Here is a 23,881-nt window from a genome sequence, read left to right on the forward strand (position 1 = left end):
GAGTCACCTCCTCCTCCCACAGAAGACGGTCCCCATCTGGGCTCCCTTTCGTCCTCCTCTGACTCTCAACAACAGCAGAGCCTGACAAGCAAACATGCTGCTGCTGGCAGCACTTGTGGCCACAGCCTCCTGGTCTTGTAAGTCCTTCTTCATTCCCTTATCTTTCCTCATAGGTATCCATGGCTGTGCTAACAGGCATCTTCCCCACACCTCTGAATTCCAGCTAATGGCATCATTTCTCCTCTCTTTCCTAGATGGATTTGCACAAATATATCCTGTGCAGAGCCCTATATCCATTACCAAGTCCCAAAGAAGTGCAAGAATGACATGTGAAATCAAAATTTTGCAGGAAATGTTTGAAAGCCTATCCATACACTGGTATCAACAGAAAGAGGGTAGAGCTCCAGAGAGGGTCCTGCACTTCTCAGAAGGAAAACTTGTAGTTGAAACTGGCTTTCTAGCAAAAAGGTACATGGTCGAAAAAGTTTCTAGGCAGAAACGATATATTCTTACAATTAAAGATGTGATTCCAGATGACGCCGCTATTTACTACTGCGCTTACTGGGACGCTCACCATGACAGAAACTCAAAGATCATCACAGCAAAAAGCCCTCAACAGCTGAACTACAGGTGTCACGAAATGAGGGGTTTATGGTTGCTCAAAGAATCACCATCAAAGGTATCAGCAAAAGCAGTTCTACTGTGCATTTATAAAGTGTGACTTCACAGTCTGATGGCAAGGTTCACTCTATTACTTGCCTCATGGCTGAAACGTGCAAAGGAAGATTGAGGTAAAAGCAAGCTGAAAGGATTAAGACGAGACCAAAGGCACAAAAGGGTAAGGGAGACAATAGGACTGACAGCATTTCCTATATCAATTTATACTCACACGCGCACACATGGATATATAAAGGTGCCTGTTAACAAGTCCCCTGGGGCTCAGGGAAATGTTCCTGTCAGATGTCTTGGCATTTCTCAGCAGGTGAGGGCTGAGCCTCGAGGAGGCCCAGATCCCACCAACAGCTTTCAGTGGTGGTCCTTCAGGTATCACAAACTGAATTTGTGAGCCCCAAGGGGTGTTCCATTCGCTGCTGCAGTCCAGGAGAACTCAAAGGAACTCACTTGGGACCACTGTTTATAGGGTGGAAGGATCTGAATTAGTCATTAGCAAATATCCATCGTTACCAGTAAGTAATAACTAGGAAGTTTTCAAAACTCCAGTTGTACTGCTCCACTCAGGCTCTGGTCAAGGGAAGGAGCGTTCCAGGGCTGTCAGGGAATGGCTGACTACCCCTGCCCTTGCTTCTCACCTTCGCCAGACAACAGGACTCCCTGCTACAATCAGCACCTCCCTCCTTAGTCATGCAGTGTTCCTGGTATGGACAAGGGATGCTTCACTACCTGACTCATTACACAAAGACCAAGGCCTGACAGGCATTCCTGAGATCATGGAGCAGCCCAGAGGATGAGGCGCTACACCTGGTCTTCTCACTCCATCTGATATGAGCTGCTGAAAGGCCACATCTTTTTCTGCTATCCAAAAGGAGCAGCTAAGCCCCCACAGCTGTCCTTTCCAAAGTCTGGGTTGTCACATGCACCCTGGTCTTCAAACACACATCTGCTACCTTAAGGGCAAAGGAAGTGTTCAGTGCCTTAAGACTTAGTACATAAATACTAGAAACTAACCTGCTTCTCTGGTGCTGTTTGCACAGCCATGGCAGAAGCCTGGTGGCTCTTGAGGAGAGCAAACATTGCACTGATTTTCTAGTGCAGCCGCTGCTCTCCCCTAGGAAATAGAAGTCATTAAAAGAAAGGTAACATGCCTAAGAATTGTACCTTGGTTTTGGGAATTATATGCTTGCTACCACCTAGCACTGCCAAGCACTCACTTCTATTGGCGTGGATAAGCCGTCTGGCCTCAAGCACGGGCACTGGTGAAGCAGGGTATGCTCAGTGCCCACTGCTGCCTTGGAATCATCAGCTGCCAAAAGCCAGAGGTTTTGACTGAGCAAGTGAGTAGTGCAAAGGGAACAGTGAAGGTCCCACACCTTACCCTTCCTCTCCATTCCAGGTGCTCCTTTCTGCTCAAGTATGTCATCAAGTTCATTTGCAAGGTTGTAAGGACCTATTTAGTGGAAAGGGAGCATGTTTCCATGTTGTCGTTCCTGGAAATAGGTCAGTATGTGGTACAGGAGGTCTTCAAAGTCTTTACCCTGGCAAAGAAAATTGAAATAGCTTTGGCCTGAAGGTTCGTAAGATTTTAAGTAAAGGAAAAGGAGTGTTATTTTCACTTAAAGCTTAGTAGTTGTCAGAGGAAGATTTTCTGTTTTTTCCTCCTGAGATCTGGAGGTGAGCATTTTTGTTCTTGTTTTGTTTTGAGCTGAATCATCCCCTTTTCCAATCTTCTTGCTTATCACTGTTCATATTTCACTAGCACTGCATCTGAATCACCCAACAAGTTGAAGACAGTTACCAAAAGTAGTACTAAAGAACTTTCCATAGTTAAGAACAACTTTTCATACTTACGGCTCATATGCAATGCATTCCTCCTAGCAACTGCCTCAAGGTCCATACTGACCCTAATGCCTGAGAAATTAATCCACAAAGGTTTTCCTCTACCATCAAGCCTCTCCTTAATATTTTCCTTTACTGTGGTACCCTGATACTCTCCTCACTTGGTTCATTGAAGTGTAACTCATTAAAGAATATTAGTCTGATAGGATGAAAAAATGCCACAATTTCAAACATGTATTAGATTTCCAAATGGCTATAAGGTTAGCGTTGTCCTCCTCATACATGCAAGCCCAGGTCATATAGGCGACTTAGAAAAGCTGTCTGCAATATGTAGTGTTTTGCTATTTTTCTTCTAATGAGACCTCCCTAATACTCACTGTCATGAATATAACCCAACAGTCCCACCAGCTGCAGGTGAGATGGTCTAAGGACATTGCAAAACACCATGGAAAGGAAGGAAAAGCGCTGGTTGTCACCATTCTCTGTCTACATCACTCCTGCCATTCTTTCGTGGTTGCAGAATATGTTGCTGCTGCCCAGGAGCTTTCAGAGTAGGTGAGTGCTTTTGCTATACATACACCCTCAGCCTTGCTCCTCCCTCTAACCACACTTCTTAACGTTGTTTTGCAGTCAGTACGCCACATGGGATCCCAGAAGAATTCAAACTCACAAACTAAGCACGCAGGCTCTTCGATCACCAGTAGTGGTGACTCCTCTGATGTTATCTTGGGCTCTTTTATAAAGAAACCTGTGCACAAAGGAAAAGCCTCCTTCTGCCACTGGCTAATATAAAAGTTACCAGTGAGCAACCTGCAGCACATGGACACCTTGGTGAATCTTATGGTGCTGGATCTCCCTCCTTTCCCTCTGCTGAATTGTATTAAGACAACTGAAAATGAACTCCACGCTACTAGTACTTGATGTCACTTACTTGCAGGTGAAAAGATGTGTATCCCTTTGGGAAAGAGCAGGATCATCACCTGGAGGTATGTGTTTTAACATGCAGAACCCTGTGCACCGATTTGTGCGTCTAAAATTGAAGAGGAATCTTCACCTAATGCTTAGGTGTTAAGGCGAAGGGTTATCTGACAGATCTGCAACAGTTTAGGAAAGAGATTTGCTCCAAAGGGAATTAGACACCAGCCTGATCACCAGGTGTAAGTCTGAAATTCCTGATATCCTCCCAGCAGACAAGGGCCAAGGCTTCACACAATCTCCTGGAACTTATTGGGAAATAAATGGGATTTTCTTCAGCAATGGCACAGCGAGAGAGCACCTTAGATTATTGCAAAGCCAAAACACAGTGTGGAGCACCTGGACGAAATACTTTGGTATGGGAACCACACTAATCGTCTCTAGTAAGTACCATTACTATTGATCTGATTTTCACAGATGCATTCAGGTTCTCAGATAATTAAGCATGAAAGACAGTAGAAAAACTAATTTCTGCCTGATAAATCAGGTTTCATTTGTGAACTGTGCATGGTGCCCCAGTTGGGTGGGTTAATGGGCAATAAATACTTTGACCTCTTGAATAGAGAGATCACCTCTAGAACAGTTACTGAATACTTGGTTAAGGATGGGGAATGGAAAAACAGTAAGGAAAAATGTAAATATTGGGATGCATGCATTCATTCCTTTTCTGGGAAAAAAAAAGTGAACTGCTTTACTCTTGGAACAGCAAGTGAGAAATGCAAAATGTTTCTTATTGATAGAAGTCATTCAGTCTAAAAGTTGACTGGGAAGGAAAAACACCTGGAATGTCAGAAATACCTAATTCCTGGCCCTACTGAACGCAACTGCTTTACTTTTGCATTTGTATTACTCTTGTGGTGAAGCTATGCAATCAATAGGATAAATGCTGTTTTCAGTATAAAGCATATAGCAGTGCCTACAGTATGCTGCTCAGAAAGTAGCTGATATTATCAACATGACTATAACTAAGCCATGTCATAAAAAGCAGGAGAGAGTTACAGAGAAGTTTAAAATGTTATCCATGCCTCTGACCAAAAATGTTCTCTGCTGCAATTTCCAACTAAACTGTCCCCATGGAGAGGCAGCTGCTTTTGCTAAGACAACAGAGTAACCACATAGAAAAAGCATGAACTTAGGTATGAGCATCAGTAAGCTTTGTTTAGAATATGGAATCTGCATTTAAGATATGGGCTTCAAAATAGGCGTTTGATGAAAATTTAGTTAAGGTACTTTCACACAATATGTAATTCAAAAAATAGAACACTTAGTAAAAAAAAAAATGCTTACCTGTATATTTAAATCAACAAGTAGTACACTTCCTTAATTTCCTTTGGGAGTCACAATGTGGCCACATTTCTTCTTAAAACAGCAAAAAGAGGTTTCTTCACAGAAAACCTAGCAGGCCGGAGACAAGAGCTCTTTCTTAGAGCAGCCCCGGAGCCCAAAAGGATTAGAACATGGTTATAAAATAAGCACCCACTACAAAAAAAATCAAAGGATTTCTAAAACTGGCACTCTAGTCGATGTTGAAAATTAAGCTATCATCGCACTGGGCCAAATCTATCACCAACCTCTAAATCAGAGAGACATTTTCTGTAGCCAGTGCAAGGGAAATGCAGAGCAGGAGATATTGCTAAGCACTGTAAGACTGTGGGATGCCGATATCAAAATATTTGGAAGTGGAACTAAACTTATTGTTTCAAGTAAGTACAAAAAGTGAAAATTAACTGCTTCTGAAACGCTTTTCAGTACAGTTAGACACTGACTGCATGAAGTGCTTTGCTTTTTCAGCTCCTGCTAGTTTTAACCCTACTGAATGCTTTGCAGGATTTTCCTCTTGAACAGCATTTCCACATGCAAAACACAACATAATGGTTTTCTATTCATATATAGAACGGGTGAAACACAATAGCTCTTGCAGCACAGATATGTAATTAACCCCATCATTATTTTCTTTTAAAGCTTAAATATGGCAAAGACAGCATTCAGAGAACTGAAAGATGGTTTTGTGTTTAAACATGCACATTCAAACTTTGTGAGATTTCTAATTCATTCTGACAGAAAAGTGCCAAACCTTTGGGTTACTCAAATTCTTTGAAAAGCAAAACATTTTCCTTTAGGACTATGTCTCTCTTCCCCCCAGCTTTACTGAAGGATTAAGCAGGGAATTAAGCAGCTCTGAATTAAGCAGAAAAGAAGAAAACCCCTTCCCAATACAGATACAAAGAGCAATACACAATGGCTATTGCCAAAATCTTCATTCCTTTAGGCTAGTAAAAGTGAAACAACTTGTTTGTAATGATTTTTGTCAGGTCCACAGCACTTTGGCTCTTCTTATTCCTTAAAAACGTGCACATGAAGAGGTGGTCCTTTTTTATGCTCTTCCAGTAGACTTTTATTTTAATGGGAAGTGGAGGACAAGAATCTTTTTCCCATTAAATGTGCTTTAAATGCCATAATCCTGGAATAAACAACTGCACAACCACAAAGCAGAAAAACTATTGCTACCAAATGTTTCAAGCCTGGTTAGATACATATATAAATTTATATTAGCATGTCAAGAAAAGATTGGTTTTAATGATTTATGTCAGAAAGACTAAGTAAATCATAACTATAATTCAACAGAAATACCTGTATCAGGATAAGCGTTTTTAGTGAAAATCCTCACCTTGTTAACCAGGTAGTTGCCATGCTTTTAGTATCTACAGTTTAAAGTAATTTTCACTCCAGTTCTATCAGATTTTGTCTTTATATGGCCGAAACTTCTGGCCAATTAATAGAGTAAAAGGGCTGTAGTTACACACTTAAGATCAGGCATTTCATCACAGCTTGGCTTTTCGGGGTGACCATCCAACATTAAGTTACTCCTAAAGGTAAGAAATTGAGAAAATGAGGATTTAGGATAAGTGACCTTAATTCAGTTGAACCACCAGATTTTAAGCTTGAGCAGAATCTTTAACGTATCTATACGGAAAGAGCTAAGCTCCCATCAACTTGTAGTGAACTTGATTTTGTTCTTGTTGGTCTCCTTTAATTAGTTCTGATCAAAACAAAGTTGCTCCAGACGAGATAATGCAGTTAACAGAAGGGCTAGGATTTGAGAGACAGGTTTAGCATTTGCATTTGGTGGAATAGATGAGGGTTTTGAAGCTTATAGCAGAACAGAAATATCAATTAAGAACACAGACTGGCAAAATACAGGATTCTTCTGTAAGTATCTTCCTAGGGAATTTCACAGAATCATAGAATAGTTAGGGTTGGAAAGGACCTTAAGATCATACAGTTCTAAGCCCCCTGCCATGCGCAGGGACACCTCACACTAAACCATGTCACCGCTTTGTCCAGTGCTTTACTGTGCTATCATACTGTGCTTTATACTGAAAACAGCATTTATCCTGATGATTGCATAGCTTCACCACAAGAGTAATACAAATGCAAATGTAAAGCTTTGTCCAACCTGACCTTGAACACCGCCAGTGATGGAGCATTCACAACTTCCCTGGGCAACCCATTCCAGTGCCTCACCACCCTAACAGGAAAGAATTTCTTCCTTATACCCAATCTAAACTTCCCCTGTTTAAGTTTTAACCTGTTACCCCTTGTCCTATCACTACAGTCCCTAATGAAGAGTCCCTCCCCAGCATCCCTACAGGCTCCCTTCAGATACTGGAAGGCTGCTATGAGGTCTCCATGCTGAACAGGCTTCTTCTCCAGGCTGAACAGCCCCAACTTCCTCAGCCTGTCTTCATACAGGAGGTGCTCCAGTCCCCTGATCATCCTCGTGGCCCTTCTCTGGACTTGTTCCAACAGTTCCATGTCCTTTTTATGTTGAGGACACCAGAACTGCACACAATACTCCAAGTGAGGTCTCACAAGAGCAGAGCAGAGGGGCAGGATCACCTCCTTTGACCTGCTGGTCACGCTGCCTTTGATGCAGCCCAGGATACGGTTGGCTTTCTGGGCTGTGAGCGCACACTGCAGCTGGCTCATGTTCATTTTCTCATCAACCAACACCCCCAAGTCCTTCTCTGCAGGGCTGCTCTGAATCTCTTCTCTGCCCAATTTAGGCACCCACCAGGTTGCAACAGGCAAGCTGAGCCTGAACTGACAACTGAATCAGGCTCTCCAAACCCAGTTCATCTCCTAAGCATTACTGAAGTATCTACCTTAATTTCATCAAATGTATTGAAGTTCAGAATTCAAGAGGCTATAATTATCTTTTTGTAATTATATTATTATAAAAATACGTTCCCTAAAATAGATTTCATTTAAATTTATTTATGCATTACCTGAAGTTGGATTAAACTGACTTCCTATTGTTTTAAATCAAAATGATGAAGTTTAATCAACGCATTAGTTTGCATTAGTGTTTTTTTTCAACTGGAAAAAAACATGAAGCCCTGAATTAAAACCTAATAGACTTGAAAGTCCAAACAAGTGTTAGGGCAGAAGGATGGAGGTTTAAGACATAAAAGGGAAGATGCGGCCACTCAAAAGAAATCTGCAGAGCGAAAGCTTCTTACCATGATTAATATTAATAAGAACATTTTCTAATGGCTTTGAAATACCAAGGATTTCATGGGCACGAAGATGAATTCAGTAGCTGATTCTTATAAGGCAGTGTGCACAATCAGGTTTCAGTGGAAAATTTCAGGGGAAAACCTGGACCTTTGGAAATGTTGCCATTAGTTTCAGCATTGGTAGGATTTCATGTAAGGTGCACATAGTTTCACTGGGGAGAAGGCAGAAAGCTCTGGGGAAAGACATGCACAGGAATGATGGAAGTTGATGCTTCTCTACAGTATACATAGATGCACCTGTAATGTTTCCTTTTGGCACTAACTGCAATAGTACTGTGTAGGCAAGTACAGCAGGATTTGAGGCTGAATAGTCCCAATCCTGCATCCACTTAAACCTGAAGGAAACATGCTTTCTCAGCCATTGCCCCAGGCAACAACACTCGGCTTGTTTTGATGTTTTTTTAAACAAATGATGGCACAGACTTGCTTGAAACTGAATTTAAAGTACATATCACTAAAGGCTCTTTGGGAATAGCAGCATTAGCTGAGACTGAATTCTATTTTTCTACAGTAATGTAGCCAAATGAATAAATTCTTAATATTCATATTATGGTTCTTAAATCTGGTCCTTGTCCAACCTAAATGTCCCAGGCAGTTTTTGTAAGAGGGTGTACCAGTGTGGCATAATCAAATCATTTGGCTCTGGAACAAAACTCATCATCTCCAGTAAGTATTTTCAAGGACTTATTTTTTAAGTTTTGTCTTGGGAAAGCTTAGGAGAGAAGGTTGACAGCTCTTTAAAGTATCTGGGGAAGGTCCCATTAGGTCAGGACTCATTATGTTATTATCAACGATAATACCTGAAGTTGCTGGCAAGCAAGACAAGAACGCTGTTTGTAATCTGAGTGTGCTGCGTGCTCTCGGCTCCCACTGGCTTGAAGGGGAACAGCGGAGCTTTAAGTATCAGTCAAAAATCAGTCAGTTTTGTGGATTATTCAAGTACTGAAAAGTTCAGCTTAAGAACACACTGACCTTATTTATAAATCTTATTCATATGTGCTTATGGAGAAACTGTAGAGGAGTTTTATTGAGAAAACTTCATAACTGAGCTACAAAAAGCATATGTTTTGAACCCAAATTCACTAATAGCTCATTGATTACAAACCTAACTGCAGAATTTTCTTTGCACTATGTTTTGCAGACTTACGGCATTCTTACAATAGAGAATAAACAGATTTTAGCTTAAGAAATATCTATGTGTGTGTATATATTATTTTAAAATAATAAAAGGGCTATATACCTCTTAACACCTGCCTTAGAAAACTGTTTAAAAACTAAACTGCAAATTTCTTGGAAGTTTAACTAAAGCAATGAAAAATGGTGGAGCAGAAATTCATGACTTTAAAATTCTTCAGAAAGAGTCAGACTATTTGCCCAGAATAAAACTACAATAGTGTAAACTGTCTTGTGGACTTCGCAATTTTATAGATCAACCTGAAAATACATCAAAGTCTACAGCCAATTCTACAAGGTTTCATTCTTTTTTTCCCATAAACATACCTAAAGTTTATGGAGATTTTCTTTCCACATACACACACATATATACATGTATATATGCAAAACTTAATTTATCCAGTTCTCCGCTGTCTTCTATTTGCCTGTGTGTGTACATGGGACTCTTCCATGCATACACACAGTTGCAGTTATTCAAGACATATGCTTCCTCAGGACTGTGATATGATTGAAATGTTTCATTTAAGCTAGGCACCTTTTTACCATACTTTTTAATCTACTCTAGTATTAAAGAGTAGATCTAGTCTATTGCAGCCTTCCTCTACCAGATGTGCTGCTTGACAAGAAGCATGAACAAAGCAGTCTAGACATTGGTGTTCACTAAATAATTTAGGACTTAAATGTACATGGCACATATCAAAACTCTCCAGATCAAATACCCCTCAGACTCTATAAGACTCTAGATTATCTAAATAAATATGAGCTTAGACTGAGTCTTGGTTTTGATTTGGAGTTTAATTTTCTGTACCATATTCATGAAAGCTGCTTTCCATTTTAATTCTCTATAAAATAACTCATTTAAAAATAAGGCTAAAAGTCATACTTTCTATTTCCAATTATTCTAAATAGTACTGTAACTGGCTTTGACTGAAAATTAAAACTTACCATTTGGGTCTACTGAAATAATATATACTATAAACTGTGTTCAAATGCCAGGTTCCTTCAGCTCACCAAACACTTTTTTACTTCAAGGACGGAAGGAGCTGTAATTCATCCATCTTATTACCTAAAACTCCTTTCATATATAAGACTTTTCTATTCCCATCCTAAGTATTTAATAACAAATTAGGGAGCCAGAACATTTGTCAAGAAGACTTTTAGGTTGCTGCTCTTTAAAAACTGTATTTTGCGGTGGCATATTTGTTTACTGTACTCTACTGATCTTCTAACTCTCTGTTCCTCCACTAACCAACCCAGGCAAAGGAAATTCTCCACCAGCAAACTCTGAAATCCTGAAGAAGGAACATGAAAATCAGATAACATATGTTTGCCTTGTTGAGAAATTCTACCCAGAAGTTATTCGGGTGACATGGACCAATGAAAAAAATGAGGAGGTAACAGACAATGTAGTAAAAGGAGACACTTGGAAGGCCACAAAAAATGAGGAATACTCAATTGGCAGCTGGCTAACTGTACCACTGGAGAACAAAGACAAAAAATATTACTGCAAATACGAGCACGAAAGCCAAGAGCTTTCACTGCCGACACAAGGTATATGCTAAAATGTCGAAAGTTATATACTAAATGTTATATGTTAAAGCTAGATACTAAAATGTTATGTCAAAAGTTTCATTGTATATATTATTATAGAGATCACTTTTTCTTTGCAATAAAATTATAGAAATAATGCTTTCTATTACTGTTCCTGAAAGCATCTGTGCTCATTTGCACAGCAATCATTAAAATACACGTTTTCCCAGGGAAAGCAACCCAGCCTGTGCTATGCTTCCCAATGGAATGTCCCCCTGCAATAGGAAAAGAGCAGTTCTTGAACCTCATCAAGTGAAAACTAGATTAGCTCCAAAAGCTCTGCACTGAGCTGTGTCAGTTACTTCCCTGTCTACAGAAGTCTTTGAAAACAGTATTACCTCTCTGTTCAACCCATGACTGAGATGTAAGTCCCTCTGACACCCCGTGACATTAGCCACAGCTATAAAAAACATAAGAGTTAAAACCAAGGTTGCTGGGGATGTAGAACGAAGTTTAAATGTTTTACTTATTCAATGTCCAGCAATGGCGATGTTATAGCCATGTCCGAAAATAAGATGTCTCATTTAACTGAGAAAAGATTATGCAAAGCAGAATCTGAAAGACAATGCTAGTTTAAAGAAAAAAGTAACCTGTAATCAATGCAAATTGTATAAATCATGGGAATATCTTTTTAAAAGCTGCCTATATTGGTTTAAATTAATCTTTTCTCAGTACCTACCTTTGTTCAATTTCCTATAAATTAATGTAACTCCAGTAAGTGAGAACATGGCTATAATAATGGTCAAAACATATTCTGACAAAAAAATGCTTTATTTAGATGGAGGATGTATTTACAGATGTAATACAGATGCCTTTAAGACCATATATAAATGCATACGAACACCATAACCAAGAACAAACACAGATTTGCTGCTTCCAGCACAGAAAGGGTTTATTTTCAAGAACAAGCACCACCAAAATAGCAAATTCCCAATAAGGGAACCTCAGATCACGCTCTCCTCAAGATTATTCCTTACTGTAGAGCAGCCATTAAGTAACAGACTAATTGAGGTCCCTTCCAATGTAAATTATTCTTCACTAATAACAGTACATTGTGAAGGCAGACTCTAGCCACTTCAGTGACAAGATCAGGTGGATTCAGTTCTAAAGAGACTCTGCAAAGGAACAGCTTAAGGGACACATTCCTGAAAGGGCAAACTTTCCACATATGGTAACAAATACCCAAGTCACTTCTCTACGCATATTACCTTCCCTTCAGATTCTCAGTGCATGTGAATCCTACTCAGGAACATCTGCTCTGCAGACAGATATTAACCATCTCTTTTGCTGTTTAAAACTTCCAATTTCACTGTTAATATGTTACTGCCTCTTTTTTTTCCCTATTTCTCAAATTCATGTTTGTCAAAAGTAAAGAAAAGCCTAATTGTGGCATTTAAAATCTCTTTCCACAGAGAAAGATATAGACTTCTCTTCAAAGACTGCTCCTCAGGAAGAGGACTGCGACACATCTGGAAACAGCACAGTTTTTAATAGAGGTAACTAAAATGTGTTAAAACATGGGAAAGTGACCCATGGCACAGAAGTCAGACAGTGCTGTATTTGCTCAGAACCTCACAAAAAGGATCTTTCTAAATAGCATACAGGAAATCTTTTAAGTCTGGGGCTTGCAACATACATAAAAACACTTCAGTGCTACTCTGAAGTAACTTCTGTTGTGGACTACAAGAATGGGCTCTCCTACTTTTATTAGGTAGCTTTATTAGGATGCAAAGATGCTGTTCGGCTACTAGATTATTAGCCCACATTATGTGTCACTTTTTTAAATATCTATCTGAAGCAGTTAAAAGTTCAATGCTTCAGCTGATGCTTCATCAGCCCAGCAACTGCCCAACACTTTGGACTTTAGCTTAAACAGGGATTCAGAAAGAATTGTTAGTCCTTGTGTTCAAAAAATCCAAGACAGCAGGATTCAGGCAAACACAGTGCTACCAGTAATCAGTGCTGGAAGCACTAGAATTATGTTCTTGTATTTGCAGGGAATAATAACCCAGCAGCATTGAGAGGAAGTCTAGTGATAAGAAACCCGCTCAGTCTAGAGCTTATTAGTGCAAATCTGCTCAAAGGACAGTCAGACAATTTTATGTGTTCTCACACTGTCCACTGGAATCAATATAATTGCAGCAGTAAACAGACCACAGTCCCAGGTCTACCCATCTTTTAGGATGTTGTACAATATTGACATTAAAGAAGACTTTCCTGTCTTATGTTTGTTACAGATCACATTATACACAGGACAGCGTATTTAGTGTACATCGTCCTTCTTCTGAAGAGCTCCATGTACTATCTCATCGTACTCTTCTTCATCTACAGAATGTGGGCTGTCACCAAGCACCAAGGAAAGAAAGCATAAATGCTTGTTTTGGAAAGGCTAACAAAATCATTTTCAATTTGCTTTGCTATATATTTATCCATATAGACTCCCCTGCTCTCAGTGTAAGATTTAACAACAACAAAAATCCCCACATAATCTTATGGCATTAGTGCACAAGGCTTGTTTTGCTTTCCTGCTTCTGGTTTTATATCAGTCTGGCTTTCCTAATCTTTGAGTCTTGAACTGAGGTGAGCAATAGGACTAAGGTTACATACATAGTATTTCAATCCAAAGTCCATATTGCAAAATGGATGGTAATCCATAATGCAATAGGCAGGTAACTCATGTTAAAAGTAGTTATGAATACACAAGTTTAGAGGTGTAACCAGGCTTTTGGTATACAAAGCAGAGATGCATTTTGTTACTGAGCTTAAGGCTTAATTAAGGAGCATTCCTGTCTCTAAATTCACAGATGTTGTTCATTTTTACTTTCAATGACCTACTGCAACTCTCATGTATCCACCAAATCAGGACTTAAACATTCTGATGCAATGTGTGCTTTCAGACTCAATTAAACACCATTGCAAAAAGTGAACACAGTAATTTTGACTGAAGAAGTTAGATGAGCATAAAGCAATTCTGAGGTGCACACATGCAGAAATGGGAGAAATCCACCAGGCCATACACCAGTCTGTGGCACAGACTGAAAACCTGAACACTGTTATTTTTAAAGAAAGAAAACAACTGTAATGATCATGAACATCATCTTGTTTTAAGATACCTTTGTAAGTTGAGCAAACCCTTAAATCTCCAGCTTTGATAGATAATGTATTTTCACAATAGCAGAAAGATTCTCAGATGTTGGAATTTGAACTCTTCAGCTCCAAGTTCCTCAAATCAGCTCTTTTCAAATTTCTGTGGAAAAAAATAGAAGTAGACACATTGGAGTAAAGCATTTGCTCAGTCTGGGGCAAAACACTGCCGTAAGTTTGGAGATAAGCGGCTGCAGCATTTACACTCACCGTAAGGATGTAGAGGGCAATAAAAGCTTTCCTCTGGATGTATTTGTGAGGCTTGTGTTCCTTCTCCAGCGTTTCCACAACAGGTACCAATATGGCTAGAAAACTTGATTCGTTTCTCTGTTTGTATAAATTCCTCAGGAAATCAAAGAAAGAGCCTTAAACCCATCCGTTTTCTGCTTTTCAAGGTATTAAACAGGAATGCTCCTACACAGAACAATAAAAGCTAGCTCGTAACATCTTTTCTGTTGAAGGGCTAAGCTATGCCAGGGGGAACTGCAGTGCTGTTACAACAGGAATTCTAGCACACACACCATTGCAAGGGAAGAATGTAAGTCAGGTGCAGTTATAACAACCACAGCTATTTTACTAACAGTGTATCTTACAAGTTATTTTACAATCGGCATATTGAAGCCATACAACTAATTACTACCTTCAGTGTCACATTACTCTTCAATGCAAAAAAAGATGTGATGTTTACTCTTCAGTCAGACTCTCTGAAAAACAACGAATACCCCATGCTATTATTTCTTAAGGCTCTGTCCCAACCAAAGTGAAATAATATAGGTACAAAGGTATTTTTGGAATGCAGTTACTGTAGATTTCAGTAGCATCATTGATATCACTGTCCTTATCTTTCCTATCTTCATCCCTGCCAGAGAAACACTTGATTGCATTAATGAACCAAGATCTCTTTCACTTAAAACGATCCCCAAATAAACTTGTGTCTCGTACACGAAACTGAAAGATGCTGTCCATACAGCGCAGAAAAAGAGAGAGAAAACAGCTTTTTGCACAAAACCCCCTGCCTACATGCAACCATGCTGAGCACAGCTATCACCTCACAGATTCCCAAGTACAGGTTGCAGGTTTTACATCTGCATCATCTTCCATGTCCCTGAAGTTTATTTATACAGATACATACTGTTCATACTAAGTTTTTAATTTTTATTTAGGCTGAATAAGAGAACAAGCGGGTGTTTAAGGCTTCTGGATGCTGGGGCATTTGTTTGCAGGAAGGTTTGATTATTTAGTGGAAAAACCCTGTAAGCTGAACCAGTCGCAACTGGTTCAGAGGAGGTGGGCTGCGATGAGAGTGGGTGATAAGCTGAGGACAGTTAGACCACAGCCGTCCTGCCTTTTACCACAGTATGCTTCTAAACCATTTCCTTCTAATGCAAATACAAAGTGACAAAAACCACATGCTTAAGTTACATGTCAATAACACAGGAAAACTCACTGTTTGCTACACATTTTGGTTTAACTGCATGCTTGTGATATGTATATGTAGGGACTATCGCTGCCATAAAAGCATGGGTTTTGCAAGATGTCTGCAGGTCTTGACACCATTAGTGCACCCCAAGAGTTGGATGTTATGTATCAAGTGTAAACTTCTTTTGTCAGGACTTTAACACTTGAAAGACATGTCTTCTGAATTACGTCTTACCACAACTGATTTTCAGTGATTTTAAGCTTCTACCAGACAGGGTATTACAGCTGCTCTACTCCTATTACAGAGCTGCAGAATTCATGCAAATACTACGAAAATAGTAACAGGCAATCTGGTGCTTCCAATAAAAAGAAGACAGAATGGGGTCAACTTTTGCCACAAAAGCAAAAAGGAGTAATCAGCACAAATTAATTTATATGTGGAAAGGGATTTGCAATGAACTCTTTATCTTGCTAGAATAATTTTGTGTCCTATACTGTACAACAGCTGACATGCTTGAGAATATTGACTTCTCAGCTATCAAAATAACCACAGGTGATATGGAAAACTACCTGGGGCTTCCTCTCACATATAGTTGTAAATGAGTAAGATTTGCATAGGAATTATAGCAGCTTGCCAACAGCTAACCTCTGTTGATACTAGGTAGCCACACTAAAAAATTTGAAAGAGATGCAAATAGGGAACTACTCAGCTTGAGATTTTGAAGCTGCTGCGGCACCAGCAATACTTGGAAAGTGCTGAAGAAATAAAATAATCCCAGACCAATAACTGGAAAATGAGTTCCTCTAAACCTAGATATTGACATATCTATGGAAAGAGACCACATGGCAGCAAGTAATTGACAGGTTTTGCCCAGTGAGTCCAAACAATCTTTAAATATAGTTCTACCACAGGTTAAGTCAACATTGAAAATGGGGAGGCTCAGAAGAAAAGGCCACCTACTGTTCACAATGAGCACTAGAAGATTTCAAATCAGAAGCTACAGCTTCTCAAGACGATTTCATTCCTCCCCCAGCTGGAGCTTTGCCATGTGTGGGAAAGTGAATGCACTGGGCAAGATAATCCTCTGAAGGATTAATGAAGTCATTCCCAAAAGTCATTCCATTTTTTGGGAATGACTTCATTAAATTAAGTCATTAAATGAAGTCATTCCCAAAATATGAGGAAATCATCTCTCATATTCAACCAAAACACACTACAAAAAGATACAGGTCTCTACTGTGACAGAGTGCTCAAAGGCTCTCAAAAGAAGTGTTAGGTGGTGACAGGGCAACATGCCCAGAGAGAGCTCCTGTGGGAGCCACTGCATTGCAGGATCAGTCATTTCAGGGATACTTTTCCTTTCCCTTACCTTTCCTTTCCTGGGATAGCCTAACTGCCAATCATTCTGAGACTCAAATGGTAAAATAACAATAGGAATAAACCGTCTCCAGGCTAGTTTGTACATGCCACTAGCAGAATGATTACTCAGCAACTGAGACTTCATGCCTAGTTCCTTTACCTTTAATATGAAGTTTCTAACCATTTTCACACAATCTAATGTAATTTTATTTCCCATACTCATAAAGGGTGGTTTAATCAACACTGTTTGCTTGACAGCTGGGGCAGATGAGCAGAAAGAAAGAGCACAAGTTGTTACTGAGGCTCAAGCAGCAGCTCGCTGCTGTCATTCATGACCTGCATTCCTGAAACCCAAGTTTTTTCCCCTCCTTAGTGTCTACTGTGTCAAACCCAGACTTTAATCTGCAGTGAGTGCACTGGCACAGTGCAGCATTATACTCTATTGTTCTGATGCTTCATTACCCCTAGACGGAGCTCTAAGTCACTTCTTATGCGGAGATAGTGCAAGGCTTCTTATTGTTGAGTTTTAACTCCTCCTGAGAAAGCTTATAACATCTCTCTTAAATATGCTGCAGTTCCTTGTAGGTATAGAGCATACCTGCTCACCTTCATTTAAGTTTGGAAAATGAATGCTAGCTCACTTGCCAACAGGGTAAACAACCTCTGTTTTGCACCAAGTAGTGCAAGTCCATTACAAGCCAGTAAGAGAGGCAATCAGGCTCGGTAAGCTATATTTTCAGATGTTATTCACTAGAGCAACACTATGAGTAGAGAATATTATAAATGATGGTGGGAACTCTGGGTGCGACAGCTTTGAACAGGCCTCCCATCCACATGCAACATGCTGGACAGACCCTGTTAATAGAGATTCTTCCATTTTGGTTATTTGAGCTAGGATTTTCTTACAAGAAAACACCTATTCATAAAGGATGTTCAGAGAAAAACTTCTTCCTATATTTTTAGATAGAGGAAGCCACACAGGTGGCATAATTACTTCAAATCCTTGATCCACATGCAATTTACCATTCCCCAAGATATTAGAGATTGCATTAAGAACATAGGGGCTTCTCAAGCCTTAAGTACAAGGTGCAACAGAACAGACATGGTATGCTCAAGATCATTAACTCCTCAAATAGCATCTTCTGCAGGGTTCCCACTCCCAAACCACCAGGGATCTCCTGACAAAAAAATGCAACTATACCATTAACAAGCTCTTAATGAGGTGCATGCACACAGGGCAGCCAAGTTAAGGTTGCTCAGACCATATTCAGTCCAGCATCTCCCTCCTTTCCTTTATCTGCACCACATCCTGAAACATATCTTCAACACAGCGTTAGTGCATTTTTAAGCACCTGTAGCTATTACGTGTCTCAGATTATTCACAGCATTTTTTTCAGTGACTTTTCACAAGCTACACTGAGAATAAATTCTACAAATGTGACAGTGTACTGGAGAATGTTTTCTATATGTAACTTATACAAGTTTGATTGACAAGTGAGGCTGCCTTTCTTGCAACCTGTCTAGGATTTTACAAAGATGAGAAATAATGAACATTATTTGTCCCAGAAGAGTTCAAACCTCTGCTACAAAGTCCCCTTATGCCTTACACACAAAAGCCATCTCCTTAAAAGCAAGTCACTCCTTGGACTAAGGAAAAAAAGAGAACCTTTTGCCTGTGTCCCTAGTATCAGATGCACAGATGTGACAGTATTTGTAGGAGACATTTTCACCCATCATGAACCGCCTCGGTGTTAAGAATGACAGGAAACATCACTGATAATGAAAACATTTCTCCTTTATTTCAAGAGAGTCTTTTTTCTCCTGGAAAACTGGAGCTATCAGATAATACTCATCTGCAAACGCATCTCCTCTACGACTCCTGCAAAAATAATGCAGCAAAACTAAATTTGGATTCTATTTCATCTTCCACTCCCTCCTCTATTTACAACAACAGTTCAACTCCCAACTACCACATTTGATCCTGCTCTGAACTGTTTTGTACTACTAATACCAGACCCTTCTTCAAAGGCCATCCTGGAACTTTCTGCCCCAAATACCTACTGCTTTTTAAGACCATAGCACTTCACTGCATTAAGCTGAGAAGCAGGAGACACACGCACAGTTCCTGGGATCAAACTGCCTGCATTTCAGAGGTGGCCTTTCATGTGCTGAGTGAACAACTGCATCCCAATGCTCAGGCAGAAGCATGCCATGAAGTTAACACTCTGAAGACATTGACAAGAAGGCATGAAAGATTCCCCTGTTCAGAGACACCACCACAGTATAGTTTGGTTTTAAAGCAGTTTTTCACACAGTATCCAGCTTCGGTTACTTCTTTTGCTGACAAAACAAGCGGTTACAGAAATGGGCACTGCACTATCAGGTTTCCAGCACCATTTCATGTGCATTTCTAAAGAGAACCTAGCTTGAAACAGTCAAAAGGGAACAGAAATCGATCAGGACACAACCCTTTCCAAACTCCCGTTACCAACCAGCTTTGCCTTTGCTGTAGGATGCTCCACCTCTCTTTCATTCTGGAATGCCTGCTTGGGAGCTGCCAGACGCATCTCAAGCACAGATCTTATATACTCTCCCCATGCTCCCGTTCTGGCCACCGAGCTGCTCTTGCTGGACAGTTTATGGTGATGAGGCACCTGAAGGCCACCATCTGAATCCTCACCAACACTGCCCAACCTGTGGTCAGGTTTCAGATACACCCTCACCATGACAACTCAGGCAGCATCTGTGGCTTTCCCTGTAAAATCTTCCCCTTTGCTAGGCTTGGTCTGGAGGCTTCTTCAGCATCTCCCAGCTTTCTCTCCTGATACTGCAGTCTCCTTACTCCAGAACCTTTAACTTACAGCTTCTCTTAAGTCAGCCAATTGAATTCACTTGAGCATCTGCTCAACACTAGCTTCGGTTCTCTGCTCTCATTTTATTGAGAAATACTAGGATTTGGGTTTTCAACATTGCTCTTCTAGGCTGTCCCCAAGTCTAACTTCCTCCTGTTTGGAAAAGGCTCTTTATGAATGAGATATCTCTGGAAGGGCAAAGCCCTGAGAACACAAAGCATGAACCCTTATCTCTGAATAGCACTGCCCGATGGACATACTTTTGTGGAACACATCGCCAGATAGTCCACACTCTTCATTTGAAAAAACAGTTTCCAGCTCTGGCACTATGTTAACAAGGGAGTGTGGGAAGGGAAATCAACAACCAAATCAGAACAATGAGTCCTACTGAAAAGCAGATTAACAACCAAGAGATTTGCTTACTTTCTAAATCCATCAGCCAGACTAACTTTCTAAAAAGATTTGCAAGATCCAATGTGTGGTCACCAAGGTAAGCTCGGGTGAATATAGTTTCTAGAAAGCATCTTGAAATAGGCTACAGTTTAGGTATTCACCTCACAGGAAAACATGAGTCCTAACAGCAGAACTCCAAGAATCTTGAGCAGCAGCTTACACTCATTGTCCAATTAAGACTTTTCAAATATTGGGCTTTGAAAAAGTAGCTCATCATAAACACTAGCAGACCACAGAAAAGGAGATTTCTCTAGTCAGCTGTTCAGTAGATCAGGTCACTGGGAGGCAGGGATACAAAAGTCAGACCTTTCAACTTCATTTCCCATTCTGCCAGGCATCTTCACTCAAAACTTTTCAGTCTTTGCCGATATTCAAGCTTACTCTTCACTACAGTTAGTACAACCACAGCTACCACAATACAAAAAAAACTCCATTCTTGTGTATTATCTCACCATTACTGCAAAGCAGTATTCATGATGCAGGTAGAGGCACACAGTCCTCCTTACTTCGGGAGGCAGCAATGCCCAACAGATTTCCTTACCCCTCTCCGGGTCTGTTTCCTTTACAGCATCAGCACTGGCAGATTCACAGAAGTCCTCTGAAAAGCAGCCAGCTGGCTTATTGTCGTCTGCTGTGGCTTTCATCTCACTCTCGGGGAATTCTTCATATTCCACAATATGCTGTGGAACTCCCCTAGGGAGGGGAAAAACACATCGCTTTTAGGACAAGGAATTATTTCTGCTGTATTACATCTGCCTCCCCTGCCTTCACTGTAAGAAAACTGTAAGAGAAGTGACAAGACAAATTAATCAGAGCTACTTACACACAATGGTCCTGTCCAGTGACAACAGGAATCATTAGAGGCACTGGAGGAAAAATTCTCGCATTCTGCCAACAAGAAAGGTTTCGGAGTAAGCAGCTGGAACAAGACTGGTGGTCCCCCAGAGAGCAAGGCTCCAGATTACTGGAAGCAGGACAGAAAAGAAACCCAAATTCCGCCACATTTAAAGCCAGCCCTTCTCTTTCCCTACACGGGTGAACTGTGTGGATGTCTGCAAGAAGAAAGCAATGGAGGGGAAAATGAAGAAAGCAGAAGCCTCCCTGGCAGAGAGCAGTAAAGTTCCAGACAAAGAAGGGAAGGTAGGATGCCCCCACATCACAACCCTCCTGACCTTTCTGGCCCAGCAACTGACTATATTAGTTTTCAAGCAGCTTCTGAAAATGGAAGCCCAAATAAGGCTGACACACTTCTCTAATGGAGGCACAGTGCAAACCATGTTGTTGCAGTTATTCTCAGCTCCACACATACCTGTTTTGCAATCGTGTTATGAGAAAATCAAACTTTATGTAAATCAGGTGTCACAGACTGTTCTTCATGACCTGATCTTAACATCCTTTCCAGCCCTAACTATTCTATGACTCCATGATTCTGTGACTGTCCATTAAAAGAACTCTCCTTGCAGAAGCAAGAGAAGCAAAAAAAATGAAAGCTACTAATGACTAGAACCATGGGAAACCCAACAAGATATCTCCTGTGTAGCTGACTTGTCAGGAGCCATGGAAGTTCAGAAAGAGACCTCAGGTTTATCTGGAGACAATTCCGACACTCCCCATCACTGCAAAACAAAGACAGCATTCAAAATACCTCAGCGGATGCCCACATTTGCCATGACTGAAGCAGCATCTCTAAATAAAAGATCTCAAACTTCAGGCATTGATTCTCCCCCTTCAAACACAGAAAGGCATCTTTGGCTCGTCTCACTCTGAGCTTCTCCTCCTGCAAAGCCCGAGCTAGAGCTCTGTTGTTGGCTAGGATGCTCTTCAGTTGCACACTGTGGCTGCCTGGAAGAGAACCATCCATTGTCACACATTGGAAATCGACAGCAACCAGCACCAAACTGCTACATAGGCAACAGAAGCATCTTACTTGTGCCATTAGCACCTGCAGACAACGGCTCATAGGCTTTCCCCAGCCCTGTCCTTTTCATGTTTCTCTTTCTTACTCGCTCTTTCAAGCTGGCCTGACTCCTTCTATGCATCTTCCGCTCGGACATGGCCAGCTCCTACCTACACAAACAACAGAGGCGAAGAGACCGCCCGCACCGGGCGCAGCAGAGAGCGGCAGGCAGGCTGCGAACGCTGCCGGAGCCGCACGGGGGCGGGGTAGGCCCAGGATCCCCGGCCCGCCGCACGGCCTAGCCCACAGCCCCGCCAGGCGGCTCCAACCGCCGTAACCACCGCTGGGCCCGCGCGGCAGGGCCTGAGGGGCTGCCACGGGGAGCGGGAGGTGTTAGTTATGCTCGACCTGACTTAACTCCCCTGTATCGCTTTTTACTCTGTGTGTGTGTGTGTGTGTGTGTGTGTGTGTGTGTGCACGCAAATCAAGAGCATGCAGCTAGGGACTCCTGGTTTTCAGTGAGCAGCTCTTTTCCGACACACGGGACTCATGGTCTTGGTGGAGTGCGGCAGAGAAAGATGCTGTGATTTAGGAGCCCGCAAAAGACAAACGGGGAAACCACAGTTTCTCATTACCTTTCTGGTGCTGCTGCCTTTTCCCTGAACAAACACCAACTCTTTCAGTGCTGCCCCAACAACTGCCCATACAACAAACCAAGCCACCACAAGCTCGAGGGACCAAACAGTGCTGGGTGTTAAAAACTGTCCTCAATAAAAAAACCAAAACCTGGTATTATGCCATGTTACAACCACCCTTACACCCACTAATTCTGCACCTTTCTGTGGGCAGTAATTGGGCATAATGCTGCACACAAGAGGTACTAAAACCATCTCTGTCCCCTTGCAAGCATCTCTAAAATTATCTGATTAATATAATTACATTTCCCTGTGGTAAGAGTTGTTGCAGAAAAAGATGAAAGGTTTGCAATTAATTCTTCCTAGGGCTGTTCCCTCTTAGTTCTTTCAATTGCCTTACAAGTCATACTGGATCACAGAATCCAGTAGTATCCAGTTAGTCTACATGTTGGCAATCTTTACCTTCTGGTTACTACAAATCTTAATCTTTAGAAAGGATGCACTGGTGGTCCAGACAAAGTTTTGCAGTAGGCTGGTAACTGAGTTAGGAACCCCTTATCTGATTGCCATGGTTTAGTATTGAAATCAGTTTTCCCTGTGCCATAGAACATCCCACTTCAACAGGATGGTGTAAGCAAAGTGAACTAGAAGGAGAGGCGCTCCCCGCTATTTGCCAAATGAGGCTTTAGCTGAGTTTTGCACATGAGAAAACTTTCCAAACTCCCGAAGTATCCCTTTATCTTCAGGATACACAACAATTAATCACTACCCTGACAGTTTCTTCTGAGCAAGTACACACCAGGAATCAGAAACTTAACAGCACAATGATCTACGTCATCACCAAACTACAACTGTCTCCCATTTCATAAGTAAGCCTATAGGGATATTTGCTACTTACACAGAGGTTTCTCAATAAGGAAAGCATTTTATTTTCCAAATCAAAGAGGTATCCTAAACCGAAAGAGACAGAAAGCTTTGGTGCCACACTGTTTAAGACCACGCTGTTTCTGGAAGGTAGCTCTGTTACAAGCAGGAGTACAAACCCTCTGCATCGCAATGGCTCTAGAATATGCCTTGCTTTGAGAAACAGGGAAACAGGAATTTGCAATAGGAAAGCATCTGATACAAATCTGAAAGAATGATTTCTCTTAGATCAAATGGTGGGCTCCTGCTGGCCTCAAGGGAAGTCCAACATGGGGGCAGTGCCACTTCAAATGCTCCACAACTGCCACCGCAGGTGCTGTTCATTTCCCACTTGTGATGTGCCAGCATGAAGAGTGCAAGTTCTT

General features: G+C 41.0%; 2 protein-coding genes across 3 annotated transcripts; one reads left to right on the forward strand and one right to left on the reverse strand.

The window, feature by feature from the left end:
• LOC134167151 (immunoglobulin kappa light chain-like) lies at positions 1–13,325 on the forward strand. The gene is made up of 6 exons (XM_062625479.1): positions 1–137; positions 255–561; positions 5,131–5,192; positions 10,500–10,793; positions 12,251–12,328; positions 13,070–13,325. Exons 1-6 carry the CDS (start codon positions 95–97, stop codon positions 13,201–13,203), a joined length of 918 nt encoding a protein of 305 aa, XP_062481463.1. The 5' UTR covers positions 1–94; the 3' UTR covers positions 13,204–13,325.
• Positions 13,326–13,966: 641 nt separating this feature from the next.
• LOC134167142 (shugoshin 1-like) lies at positions 13,967–22,157 on the reverse strand. 2 transcript variants are annotated; one of them, XM_062625450.1, is made up of 5 exons: positions 21,988–22,157; positions 21,706–21,902; positions 20,884–20,948; positions 20,602–20,753; positions 13,967–14,079 (listed from the first exon to the last, which is right to left on the reverse strand). In XM_062625450.1, the coding sequence occupies exons 1-5, from the start codon at positions 22,112–22,114 to the stop codon at positions 14,072–14,074; spliced, it is 549 nt and encodes a 182-aa protein (XP_062481434.1). In that variant the 5' UTR covers positions 22,115–22,157; the 3' UTR covers positions 13,967–14,071. The 2 variants fall into 2 exon arrangements, with proteins under 2 accessions (XP_062481434.1, XP_062481432.1); XM_062625448.1 differs by lacking the exon at positions 13,967–14,079 and adding an exon at positions 18,372–18,634.
• Between the last annotated feature and the right edge of the window lie 1,724 nt (positions 22,158–23,881).

Source organism: Pezoporus occidentalis, unplaced genomic scaffold, assembly GCF_034315485.1.
Source record: "Pezoporus occidentalis ecotype Australia unplaced genomic scaffold, CSIRO_AGI_Poc_V1 ctg28, whole genome shotgun sequence".
Classification (NCBI taxonomy): Eukaryota; Metazoa; Chordata; class Aves; order Psittaciformes; family Psittacidae; genus Pezoporus; species Pezoporus occidentalis.

What these genes read in the sequence shown, in the direction of transcription:
- LOC134167142 (XM_062625448.1), bottom strand. Translation starts at nt 22,114, where the DNA reads ATGTCCGAGCGGAAGATGCATAGAAGGAGTCAGGCCAGCTTGAAAGAG. An exon ending in ACTGGACAGGACCATTGTGT is followed by an intron (nt 20,754 to 20,883) that starts GTAAGTAGCTCT and finishes TCCCCTCCCTAG; the next exon opens with GGGAGTTCCACAGCATATTG. An exon ending in GGAAACAGACCCGGAGAGGG is followed by an intron (nt 18,635 to 20,601) that starts GTAAGGAAATCT and finishes TTATTTTTGCAG; the next exon opens with GAGTCGTAGAGGAGATGCGT.
- LOC134167151 (XM_062625479.1), top strand. Translation starts at nt 95, where the DNA reads ATGCTGCTGCTGGCAGCACTTGTGGCCACAGCCTCCTGGTCTT. An exon ending in GGCCACAGCCTCCTGGTCTT is followed by an intron (nt 138 to 254) that starts GTAAGTCCTTCT and finishes TCTCTTTCCTAG; the next exon opens with ATGGATTTGCACAAATATAT. An exon ending in GCTTTCACTGCCGACACAAG is followed by an intron (nt 10,794 to 12,250) that starts GTATATGCTAAA and finishes CCACAGAGAAAG; the next exon opens with ATATAGACTTCTCTTCAAAG.